This window comes from Dipodomys spectabilis, unplaced genomic scaffold (assembly GCF_019054845.1).
Source record: "Dipodomys spectabilis isolate Male_0828 unplaced genomic scaffold, ASM1905484v1 ptg000018l, whole genome shotgun sequence".
Lineage (NCBI taxonomy): Eukaryota > Metazoa > Chordata > Mammalia > Rodentia > Heteromyidae > Dipodomys > Dipodomys spectabilis.
Window position 1 is genome coordinate 22,934,992 of NW_024870695.1, and position 12,831 is coordinate 22,947,822.

Here is a 12,831-nt window from a genome sequence, read left to right on the forward strand (position 1 = left end):
AGGAATTAGGAATCCAAGAAGCTCAGACGTCAAGGTTTGTAATCCAAGAGGTCTAGGTGGTCAAACCCAGTTCATTCCCTTTCCCACAACACTTTTCATCCCATGGTTTCCTCATTTGATATTCTATGAAATTATACTCAATGTGACTCTTTTCCTGACCTCTTTTCATTTGCCAGCCACTGCAAACGCATTTCTGTTTCAGACTGGTTTTAAGAGGTAATTTTTGCTAGTGAGGTTAATTTACAGCCACATTTCTGGGGGCCAAAGTGGAAGTTAAAAAAAAATTATGAAGGGGCTGGGAAGGTGGCTCAGTGGTAGATGCTTGCCTTGCATGCATGAGGCCCTGGGTTCGATTCCTCAGCACCACATAAGCAGAAAAAGTGGAAGTAGTGCTGTGGCTCAAGTAGTAGAGCGCTAGCCTTGAGCTGAAGAGCTGAGAGACAGCGCCCAGGCCCAGAGTTCAAGCCCCACAACTGACAAGAAAAAAATAATAAAAAAATTAAGATATCAAATATTTTGATGGAGATGAGACCCAGAAAATCCAGCACTAACAGTTATCTATAGACATTCTTGAGCACCACAGGGTTGAATTCTGGTTGCAGGAGATGATACAACAAGCCTTGTGCTTACTGTCACACTGAAGATGGAGAATAGGTGCTTAGCACTGTAGTTGGTATGCTGGTTTCATCAGCTTAGAAAGCGTGCATGGAAGCCAGGCATGGTGGCTTATGCCTGTAATCCTAGCAACTCAGAAGGCTGAGATCTGAGGATCATGGTTCCAAGCCAGCCTGGACAGACAAGTACCCATAAAACTTTCTCTCTCTCTCTCTCTCTTTTTTTGGCCAGTCCAGGGCTTGAACTCAGAGCCTGGGCACTGTTCCTGATCTTCTTTTTGCTCAAGGTTAGTGCTCTACCACTTGGGCCACAAAGCCACTTCCAGCTTTTTCTATTTATGTGGTACTGAGGAATTAAACCCAGGGTTTCACACCTGCTAGGCATGCACTCTATCACCAAGCCACATTCTCAGCCCCCCATGAGACTCTTATCTCTAATTAAGCACTCAAAAACCAGAGGTGGTGCTGTGGCACAAGTAGTAGAACACTAGCCTTGAGCACAAGATGCTCAGGGACAACACCCAGGCCCTGAGTTCAAGCCCCACAACTGACTAAAAAAAAAAAACTCCAGCCCCTCCCCCCCCCCCCCCCAAGAAAGCATGTATGGAGGGACGGCTGCATGTATGGAGGGACGGCTGTGTAGCTTAAGTGGTATGGGGCTTACCTAACAAATGCAAGGTCCGGATTTCAAACTCTAGTACCACCAAGAATAAAAAGAAATGGTAAAATATCTGTAAGCATTCTTATAGGGTGGCCTCCCATTCCCTGATTATTTGGCTACTATCTTATATCCATATACTATATGGAGTATAGCAGACAGATGCTCAAGCATATGTAGACAGTAAAACATTGTATTAGGGAGAAATATCTAAAACGGGATACAACTGGATACTAGTTTTTACTAAGGACTGAAAAATACTTTCATTGGGAGGTTGGGGGGAGTACTGGGGTTGGGATTAGTGCTTGTTAGGCAGTTGCTTAACTGCTTGAGCCATACTCCCAGGCTTTTCTGTTTTCTTTTTCGCGTCTGGTCGTGGGGCCTGAACTCTGGGCCTGGGCACTGTCCCTCAGCTCTTCAGCTCAAGGCTAGTGCTCTACCACTTGAGCCACAGCGCCACTTCCGGCTTTTTTCTTTTTGCTTATGTGGTGCTGAGGAATCGAAACCAGGGCCTCATGCATGTAAGGCAAGCGCTCTACCACTGAGCCACCTTCCCAGTCCCGCTTTTCTGTTTTCTTGACACAGGGTCTCACTATATAGCCTAATCTATCCTGGAATTTGCGATTCTCTTGCCTGCCTGTGCCTCCCAAGTGCTGCTGGAATTACAGGTGTGCATCACTACGCCAAGTAAGAAAAAGCTTCTTTAAGTGATACGTTCTATCATCTACTTATCTCCTTAAATAATGAGCTGATGATTCAACAAACCTGTATTTTTTCCTACTGTTAGTTTTGAGAGCAAGCCATAGAAGCACCAAACAGAACCAGATCTGCCCATGTTGGTAAGAACTCTACTACTCATGTGATTGCTTTAGATTGCAGTTGTTTATTCTCGCACCCCCCTCCCCCTCCCCTGGACAAATTTAAGCTGTGCCATCTGCTCTGTAGTCATATCCACCGAGCTCCCCTCCACCTGAGCTTTCGTCCATCCCCCATCCACATTACTTCCGCCAGCGCTGCAGCTCTTTGAACAAAAGAGACAAACCAAACGTAAGAATCCAAGGTGCCACATCTAAGGTTTCTTTTGTCTCTATGGACCACTCTGTTATATATTTTTTCCTTCCTTCTTCTATCCTTCCCTCCCTTCTTCCCTCCCTTCCTCTCATCCCCTCTTCTCTCTCTCCCTCTCTTTTCTGGGTGTGTGCTGGAACTGCAGCTTGAACTCAGGGCCTGTCACTCTTGTTTGGCTGTTTCACTCTACCACTTGAGTCATACCTCCACTTCCAGCTTTTTGCTGGCTACATGGAGTTAAGAGTCTTGTGAACTTTTCTGCCTCAGCAGGCATAGAACTGTGATCTCATATCATAGGAGTAGCTTGGATCGTAAGCATGAGCCTATATTTTTCTTTTATAAATTTACAGAGCTTTTTAAGAAGGGGGGCTAGGGAGAAGGAGAGTGATTGAGGAGGTGATCTCAGAGTACACTGTATGCAGATGTGGAAATATACTAGTGCATGCTAATTAAAAGGGACGTGAAAACTAGCACTTACACTAATGAAGGACACCACCAACCAAACCAGCTCTTCCAGACCACAAAAACTGAGGGCATCCCCCATTTTCTGGGAGAAGCGACTGCTTTAATGTACTGATACCATCCTTTACCGGCAGCCAGGTATCTCATGCAAGAACTGGCATCTATGCCATGCCACTCAGCACCTAAGTGTGCTGCGGCTCCATTCCTGCTCAAGACCTGCCCTTCTGCTCACCAGGCAGAAGCAATCGACAAACATCCAATGAGACTCGAATCATGACTAAAAAGCTCTGTCCAGGGGCTAGGAGAGTGGCTCAGTGGTAGAGCGCTTGCCTTGCATGCATGAGGCCCTGGGTTCGATTCCTCAGCACCTCATAAGCAAAAAGAAAAAGCCGGAAGTGGCACTGTGGCTCAAGTGGTAGAGCGATAGCTTTGAGCTGAAGAGCTGAGGGACAGCGCCCAGGCCCAGAGTTCAGGCCCCACAACCGGATCCCCCCCCAAAAAACAAAACAAAACAAAAAACTCTGTCCAGTTGTGGATTCCACAGGTTTTGAGTGAGACAGGTTTTTAGTATCATCCAAGCTGCCTTATGCTTTTACACTCTGAATTTTCATCTTTTGAAAGAGGCTGTTTTTTTCTTCTAAATTACAGAAAACACCTATAAGCTTTCTTTTAATAAAAAACAGGGGCTTAGCCGGACGCTAGTGGCTCACCCCCGTAATCCTAGCTACTCAGGAAGCTGAGATCTGAGGATCGTGGTTCAAAGCCAGCCTGGGCAGGAAAGACCGTGAGAGTCCTATCTCCAATAAACCACTCGAAAACCGGAAGTGGCGCTATAGCTCAAGTGGTAGAGCACTCACCTTGAGCTGAAATGCTGAGGGACAGTGCCCCAGCCCAGAGTTCAAGCCCCATGACCAACAAAAAAAACAAAACCAGGGGCTTTTTTTTCTTCTAAATTACAGAAAAGTACTGACAGTCACCTATAAACTTTTTTAAATAAGAAGTTTTAAGAATTGATTTTTATAAGTTAAATGAACAAAAATTATATTGAATTAAAAGAATAATGAAATTTTTTCATTTTCCTTTTGGTTAAGACTTGGTACAAGTTGAAGCTCCTAACTAGAAGGGAGCTGGTAGCTCACACCTGTAATGCAGCTACTCGGAAAAGGCAGAGATCTGAGGATCAAAGTTCAAAGCCAGCTTGGATAAACAAATCCATGACACTTTAATTTCAGATTAACCAGCATAAAGCCCTAAGTGGACCTATGGTTGAAGTGGTAAAGTGCTAGCCTTGAGTGAAAAAGCCAAGCAAGAGAATAAGGGACCTGAATTCAAGCAACACATAGTTGTAGCTGCAGTATCTACATAGCAAGGCTCCATTTTTTTTTTTTTTTCAATTCTTCTCTGGTGGCACTGGGGTTTGAACTCATGGCTTTATGCTGGTTTGCTTGGTCAATGCTCTACCACTGGAGGCAAGGCTCCATCTCACAGTCAATTAAATAAATAATGTAGATTAATATGCTGTCTTAAGCACAGGGATGAATCCATGTAGGGAAATAGTTTATAGAAGACCACTAGAGCCCCAGTGCCTGAGTAAATGTGCAGTTATGTAAATGTCAATCAATATACAGGCCTTAAGGAACAAAAACAGGCAGTAACTTCTCATTTACTCAGGCATGCCAGACACTGTGAGAGTACTATGAAAAGCCACTTAAAGCCCCCATAATGGGAGGACCTGTCATTTATATTACAAGGGTGGGAGAGCTTACTCAGATGCTTGAAACTCCAGCTACAACCCAGGAGGAAGTACCCTGTGAAAAGCATTGTGATGCCACCAACTCTGCTCTTCTTTATGGTGGTGTTACACATGATCCAGCCTGTTCAGAGAGAGACATGGCACAGGTTATGATGTAGTAGAATGTGGTCTGTCATCTGGGATACCCAGTTATCCAGTAAGTCTGGACAAGGGGATTGAAATCCACACGATTTACACGTGTACACACTATACACACATATATAAACAGGTGAAATAAATCCCAGTGTTCTTATATCAGGGAGCCTGGTTTAACACTTTCAGTAGGGCAGAGACTAATGAGACTGGCTAAGTGGTGCCAAGTTTCAAGGGCAGAGACTAATGCAATTGGCTAAGTGGCACTGTCCAGGCTTTGGGAAGAAGCGTGATCACTGTGGCGAGAGGCAGAGGGAGGTATAGGTAGGCAGGTACTCAGGGAGGTATGAACAAGCAAAAGCTGTTCAATGCATGGTAGCTGCTGCTCTATCAGCTTGGGTGCTTCAATTTATGTCTGACTCCAAAATGGAAACAGAGAGCAGGTGACAGCCATGGCTTTCCTCTACCTTTGCCTTGGCTCTACCAGCCTACAGCGAAAGAGCACTTCTCCCAAAGCCTGGAGCCAGTTTCTGAACTCAACCATCAATCACTCCAGCCTCACCTTTGTGCAGAGCGCCCAAGAGTCTCGTTACAGGGAAGTTGGAGGTTGTAAGCCCAGTCGGGGGTTCCAAACTCTTTACACCAGCCGAGCTTCTTTCCAACAAAAGAACTAGGGTTCCAAACAGAAGTCACTGTGATAGCTCATCTGAGTTCACCCCTTCCCCAACACGCAGAGCCACGGTTCTCAGGCATGAGCCTCAAGACAGTACACATTCTCAACAGTGGGGTACTAGTTTCTGCTTTGGATTGTTGTTAACCTCGCCTTGAAGGTCAGATCTATTCCAGTCAAAAGGTTGTTCCAGGCTGGGTGCTGGTGGCTCGTGGCTATAACCTGAATTACTCAGGAGGCTGATATCTGAGGATCGCAGTTTGAAGCCAGCCCAGGCAGGAAAGTCTGAGACATATCTCCAATAAACTACTTAAAAAAAAAAAAAAAGCTGGAAGTGGAGCTGTGGCTCAAGTGGTAGAGTGCTAGCCCTGAGCAAAAAGCAGTTGGGGAATAGTGCCCAGGCCTTGAGTTCAAACCTCAGGACCTGCACACACACACAAAAGCTGGAGGGCTGTGGCTGTGGCTTAGTACTGGCATGTATAAGACCCTGGGTTTGATCCTCAGCACTACAAAAAACAAAACACTACAAACCTCCCTCCCACAAAGTATGACCCCATGAGAACTCTGTGGTGCAAGGATTTTCAGCAGTTTTGGGAACCACGTGATTCCCTGATCTTGTTCCCCTCCAGTCAGCTGAACAGTAGGTTCAGGTCAGGTGTGATTGTGTAAGCAGCAGCTCAGGGAGGCACTGGCCTGGCACTCACAGGCCTAGAGTAGTTTCTCAGATCTTTGCTGCCTGCCACCCAGGCCCACTAGGTCTCGCTGACGCCCCTACTGTCTACCCACTTCCATCAGAGCCTCTGCTGCCCCACCTCAACTTGTGTGTGGGATCTTATCGGCCAGGATTTACTCCCTTCACTCCAGTGATCTGATGGGGTTAAGCACACAGGGACCATGGTCCCAGGGTCTGATGAAACTACTGAAAACCCTCACCCAATCTCTACACCATCCCTCACGCCTATTCTAAGTCATAGATATATGACCTCACTCACCCCTTCTGCTGGCTGTCCGTTATGCACAGGCTTATTTGTCCAGGACCCTTGATCTGTGTTTGGTCTAAGACACCTTTTCAGAGTCCTTGGCTGGCAGTGGGTCTGGAACCAGGTTGTCACACACCTGTTGGTTTGTTTAGTAGTACTGTGGTCTGAACTCAAGGCTAGTACTACTTAGGTGGGCTACACTGCTTGAGCCACATCTCTAGTTTTTGCTCCCGCTCCCATGATCTGCGCTAGGGTCCTGTGAACTTTTTGCCTCAGCTGGCTTTGAACCATGATCTTCCTAGTGTCACCCTCTTAAGTGGCTAGGATTATAGGCTGAAGCCCAAGCCCTACGCATATTTGGCTCATTTCTAACCTAATTACACATAATCCTTCCTCACATATGGTCATCTGGGTTGAACTCCAATAACTGTCTTGTATTTTCTTATTTTTTCAGGCAGGGTCTTGCTATACAGTTCAGGCTGGTCTGAATTCACTGTTGTCCTGTCTAAGTGCTGGGTGTGTGCCACTATGTTTGGCTTAGATGCCTTTGTTATAAGAGGGTAAGACAACAATACAAACCACAATGCTTCTTTCTTTTTTGGATGGTAAGAGTTAGAACTTAGGGCCTTAGCCTTGCTAGGCAGGAGCTCTATCACTGAGTCATGTTTCCCCTACCCCGTTTAGAATGGTTATTTTCAAGTGTCTTCCATTTCTGCCCAGGATGGCCTGGGCTACAATCCTCCTCCTAATGCCTCCTTTGTAGCTACATACAACCACATCCAAACTTTTCTGTTGAGAAGGGACCTCCCCTCCCCCCCCCTGCACCCCTCTACCCCCAGCTGCGAAGGCTGGCCTTTTCCTCTAAAATGAGGTTTACTATTTGGCACTATAACAGACAGTACAGAAAATAAAAACAGCTTTCTATTTGTTAGAGAAAATTAATCATGAGCTAAGTGTGTGAACATGCAATTAACACACAGAAATATGGAGCTATCTTAATCCCCTGTTTCACCCTACCTGTGCTTTCTACCATCTGGTTTAATGGAAAGCATTAAGCTAGGAAACTAAGTTCTACTTGCAATTCTACCACTTATTCTGTCTGTGCCTGTTACATTATTTCCATAATAAAGATGGAAACTCTAGGGAAGCTGCAAAGCATCAGTGTTAGTATCCTGAAGCTTGTGTTCAGATTGGACCAGAAGCAGATCTTGAGGCTACAACTTTGTACAAAAGGTCTAGACCACTGGGTGCTGGAGGCTCATGCCTGTAATCCTAACTACTCAGGAGGCTGAGATCTGAGGATGGCCATTCAAAACTAGCCTGAGCAATTAACCACAATAATAGCTGGACGCAGAGATGTGGCTCAAGTGGTAGAGCATTAGCCTTAAGCACAAAAGCTCAGAACCACCACTCAGGCCCAGAGTTCAAGCCCCATGACTGGCAAGGAAAAAAAAAATTACCAGCCAGTCCTAGTCTAATCTTCAACTTTTTTCTTTTTTTTTTCTCTCGGTTGTGGGGCCTGAATTCTGGGCCTGGGTGCTGCCCCTGAGCTCTTCAGCTTTACCACCTGAACGACAGCACCACTTCTGGCCTTTTCTGCTTATGTGGTGCTGAGGAATTGAACCCAGGGCCTCATATGCATGAGGCCTTGCCCATGAAAGGCAAGCACTTTACCACCGAGCTACCTTCCTAGCCCCAATCTTCAACTCTTGATGGAGGAAAAAGATACAGGATAAAGCATTATTACTGATTGATCTTTGGAGTGAGAACTAATATTCTCACAAGTGTACATTCAGTGCAATGGGCTGTATAGGCAAAGATAAGTTAAACGAATGAAAATATTAGCATTGTGACCTTACCAAGAAGATACCATAAGCTTACCTTGTGAAAGATGTCCCCCCAGGGGACTGGCAAGCTGGGGTCTCTGGGCCACTGAGTTCCAAAACCGAGGCTTCCTTGGCAACACCCCTAATTCAACATATCCAGGATAGAGATCTGGAAACCACTCCAGCCCCATGGGACTGGGAGGGGGCTTTCTGTCAATAGCAATATGACTGACGAGGGAGCTTTTAGAAATATACTGGGTAGACTGCTGGTTTAATGCTTGATGGTGACAGGCAGAGTAAGGCTCCAAGGCAGGGAGTACCTGCCCTTCTAGTAAGAGGTTGACATTGGGGACCTGATTATGACCACAGACTTGCACTTTCTCTCCTTGAAGACCTTTCATGGACAGAGAGGCAAGATTCTGATGGTCTGATGGTGATACACAAAGAAACTCATTGTATGTTGCCTCTCGCAGAGAGAACAGGTTTAAAAGTGAATCTCCAGCTTGCTGTTTCTCCTTGGTGGCAGAGGTGCCAGTGAAGTTCTTACAGCCACCGCTCACAGAAGCCCGTTCCTGCAAATCTGTCACAAGCATGCTGTCCTCAGCATTTCCCTGGGCCCGACGTACCTCCACTCCACAGCCAAGTCCCACAACTTGGTTCTCAACTGAAATTGGATTTAATGGGTTGGGGTGAGGGCCTAAAACAAGTGATTCTGAGTTCTTTCCCTGAGCCTCAGGGTTTCCAATGTCAGCAGAGTGTGCTGGCACATAGCTTCTGTCTCTGGAATCACTCTTGTTCAACATTGATGCTCTCACTGTTTGTATTCCATCATTGAGATTCTTCAGAGAATGATGACAATCACTTGTACGTACAGTTAATGATTTTACTAGAAGCCCTTGTCTTTGGGGCTCAATTGTGTCTAACTTTACATGCATAGGATTGGCTTGTACATCATTTGGTGCAGCTAAGGAGTATTTTCTACCTTGATTCGACAAAGGCTCTGTTGAACTACTGGGTAATGATACTTCTGTTTCTAAAGAATTCGACTGGATTTCCTCTGATTTAGGCAAACCTTTGCCAAGTTCTTGTTTAGGAGAAGAGTTAATTGAAGGATAAGACTGAGCCTTAGTTTTTCTCCGGAAGGTAATCTTTGGTTTGGTGTATTTTAACACTCTGAAGGAAAGGTGACTTTGAGCCTTGATGTCTACACCCACCTTTGGAGTACTTGCTCTTTGCAAGTCAGTATCTTGTAGTGGAAAGGATGCTACTGTCCTTTCCAGTTTGTTGTTTATTGATTTGGTATTTCTTTTCTCATCCTCTATTTCTAGTTCTTTCCTCTTAGTTAAGTCTTTGGTCGGCCTTTCCACTTTTTTAACACCTGGGACAGTAGCTGGCCTGGACTGATGAACTTTCTGATCAGCAGGTATGGTCAATTCGGTCATTTTACAGTATGGCAAGTGAGATTTTAATCTTTTAAATGGCTTCTTACAGTAAGGACACTCTTCCATTTTGGGCTGGATATCACTTATCTTCTTCCTGAAAAAGATAAAATGTTAGAAAATGAGGCCAGGAACTGATGGCTTATGTCAGTAAATCCTAGCTACTCAGGAGGCTGAGATTTGAGGGTCACAACTCAAAGCCAGCCTGGGCAAGTCTGAGAAACAATTACTTGCTTATCTCCAACTAATTACTAAAGAGCTAGATATGCAGCTGTAGCTCAAGTGTTAAAAGTGTCAGCATTAAGCAAAAAAGCTAAGGGATAGCACCCAGGCCTTGAGTTTAAGCCCTAGTACTGGCACAAAATCAACAAAAAAGGAGGCACACATAGCCTAAACGGTAAATACTGACATTTTATGTGTGAATCTTATCTCTTAAACTAATTTGCAACAACCTAGGTTAAAGGAAACTTTAAGCTTTCCTTTTTTTGGTAGATAGCAAAAAGAAGACATAGTATAGTTTTAAAACAAACATTTCTGGTATGCTTGTATTTTATATTTCAAGTCTTCAAGAAATGAATCATATAAAAGACAACCCAGAGAATTTTCAACATCCCTAATGAGTGAGCAAGGCCAAAAGACTTAAACTTAATAAATTAATAGTCTGGGAAAAGTTGGTCAAAATAGTAGGCAGAGTAAAAGTGTTCGATATTCACACCAACAGGATATTATGTGAGTATAAAATTGTTTAAAAGACTTTAAATACATCACTCAAGGATGAAATGATGAATTAAAAAAAAAAAAAGGGCAAGTTTCCAAAGTGAATAAGAAAGAGGAAAGATCCACTGGGTTCAAGAAGAGACTATCAGAACTTCCATTCTCTTGAGCAAAAAAAAAAAAAAAAATGAAGCTGACATTTTGCATTATTAGTAGCATGCATGTATGTGCATGCCCATATATAAACTGCACATATAATACGTAAGTAAAAAAAAACCACAACCAAGGAGTGTCCAAACTTTCAGTAACCATTACTGGCAAATTTGTTAAATGTATATACCAAGTAAGGAAGCTTTAATTCATACTAAGGCCTGGTGCCAGTGGTGCATGCCTGTAATCCTAGCTAATCAGGAGGCTGAGATCTGAGGATTGTGGTTCAAAGCCAGCCCACACAGAAAAGTCCCTGTGAGACTCCAATTACCACTCAAAACCCAGAAGTGGCCCTGTGGCTCAAAGTGATAGAGTGCTAGTCTTGAGGAAAAGAGCTCAGGGACAGCACCCAGGCCCATTCAAGCCTTACAACTGACCCCCCAAACTCCAAAACCCACAAACAAACAAATTTTCATACCACATGTCAGTTGTACTTGTTATTCTCAATAGTTGGAAAATAATTCCAAAGCTCTGATGAAAGTTATTAATATTTTTGTGCCAGTACTGGGGCTCGAAGTCAGGGCCTAATGATCTCCTTGGCTATGTGCTCTCATTTGGTGTTTTTCACTCAAGGCTAGCACTCTCCCACTTGGATCACACATCCACTTCTGGTTTTTTGCTTGTTAGAAGTAAGTCTCTCAGACTTGCCAAGGCACAGATCTCAGTCTCCTGAATAGCTAGGATTACAGGCACGAACCAAGGGCTCCCGGCTTATTATTTTAACATTTCTTTCTGTTTCTCTAAGATTCCAGAAGGCAAAGACATATCTATTTTGAGCATAAGTGGAATCTTAAAAAAACTAGCATTTGAGCCTGGCATATATTTGTTTAATGAATCCTTTCTCTAGACATAAACGTGCCAGTATTACACAGTTCTGTTCTTTAAATTGATCATAAATGCAGATCTGGAAATAAAGTACCTGTTATCAAAGCCACTTCATCTTACATGAAGTTATGCAAAAATAACTTTTCTGCCAACAAAATCCACAGTGCCAATTCCTCTTTTCTGAGGTATACACTGATAATAGGGCAAAAGCTATAGACTGTGTATTTGTGAAATAGCACACAAGCGTATCCGATCCATGGGCTTTCTGCTAGAAACTTTAGGAATCACTGAGATCCTATTGTTTCAGTCCTCCATCGTCCATTTCAGGTGCCTTTTTTTTTTTTGGGGGGGGGGGGTGGGTCAGTTGTGGGGCTTGAACTCTGGGCCTGGGCACTGTTCCTCAGCTCTTCAGCTCAAGGATAGCACTCTACCACTTGAGCCACAGTGCCACTTCTGGTTTTCTGAGTGGTTTACTGGAGATAAGATTCTCACCGCCTTTCCTGCCCGAGTTGGCTTTGAACCGTGATCCTCACATCTCAGCCTCCTGAGTAGCTAGGATTACAGGCGTGAGCCACCAGCGCCCGGCTTTCAGGTGCCTTTGGAGACAGCATCTTAACCTGAGTGTTTTTCTTACCCGAGCTCTGTTAGGACGATGCTAATTCTGCTGCTGTTTCTTCTGGATCTTCATGATTCTGGACCGTCGTTCCCGAGTTCGACAGAAAGAAACTCTGAACTTCAGCCTATGTAATGAGATACAGCGAGGAACTGTGGCCCAGTACCGAACCCAATACAAACTGGATTATCTGCAGGCGCTGGTGGCTTCACGCCTGTAACCTTAGCTATTCAGGAGGTTGGGATCTGAGGATCGAGGTTCGAAGCCAGCGCGAGTAAAAGTCCAGTTGGACTCTTATCTCCAATTAACCAGCAAAAAAAAAAAAAAAAAAAAAAAGCCGGAAGGGGAGGCGTGGCTCAGGCGGTAGAGTGCTAGCCCGGGGCGCCACAGCTCAGGGTCACTGCCCTGAGTTCCAGCCCCAGGGTGGGCACATTAAAAAAAGCAACATTCCGCCACCAGGCGGATCCCACCGCTTTGCCCTTGCTCCCAGGCCTGGGTTTACCTCCCTTTATCCCGGCCCGGGGGCCCGGGGACCCGGAGGGCCGGGAACCGGGGGTCGGGTCGGGACCCCGCCCCCCACGATCCCCACGGGAGGCTCCAACCAGCCCCTCCCCGGACGACCCATCCCTCGGTCGCCTCGGGGTGTCTTCCCGGAAACAGCCCCTCCCCTCAGGACTCACTGTGGACCAGAATTCGCGACTCCGGCGACCCCCAGGCCCACCGAGCGCCGGCGTCGAGCCCCCGAAGCCCACCGGCGCCGTCCCAACCCCCGGACTCGCGGCAGGTCGTCCGCATCAATGCCTGATGGCGCTCTCCTAGTTCCTTTAAACTGTTACCCACCAGAATGGACTCAAAATACTTGCATCA

General features: G+C 45.4%; 1 protein-coding gene across 1 annotated transcript; it reads right to left on the reverse strand.

Annotated features, from left to right (window-relative positions):
• Positions 1–1,930: 1,930 nt before the first annotated feature.
• Positions 1,931–12,751, reverse strand: CUNH17orf80 (chromosome unknown C17orf80 homolog). The gene is made up of 5 exons (XM_042672803.1): positions 12,645–12,751; positions 8,219–9,699; positions 5,250–5,357; positions 4,569–4,676; positions 1,931–2,293 (listed from the first exon to the last, which is right to left on the reverse strand). The coding sequence occupies exons 2-5, from the start codon at positions 9,669–9,671 to the stop codon at positions 2,271–2,273; spliced, it is 1,692 nt and encodes a 563-aa protein (XP_042528737.1). The 5' UTR covers positions 9,672–9,699; positions 12,645–12,751; the 3' UTR covers positions 1,931–2,270.
• Between the last annotated feature and the right edge of the window lie 80 nt (positions 12,752–12,831).

Excerpts from the sequence above, each read along its gene's own strand:
- CUNH17orf80 (XM_042672803.1), bottom strand. The coding sequence starts at position 9,671 with ATGGAAGAGTGTCCTTACTGTAAGAAGCCATTTAAAAGATTAAAATCT. Across the intron at positions 5,358-8,218 it reads GGGGGGACATCTTTCACAAG|TTCTTTTGTTGGAAAGAAGC; the intron begins GTAAGCTTATGG and ends TTGGAACCCTAG. Across the intron at positions 2,294-4,568 it reads CTGGAGTTTCAAGCATCTGA|AGCTGCAGCGCTGGCGGAAG; the intron begins GTAAGCTCTCCC and ends TTTTGTTCAAAG.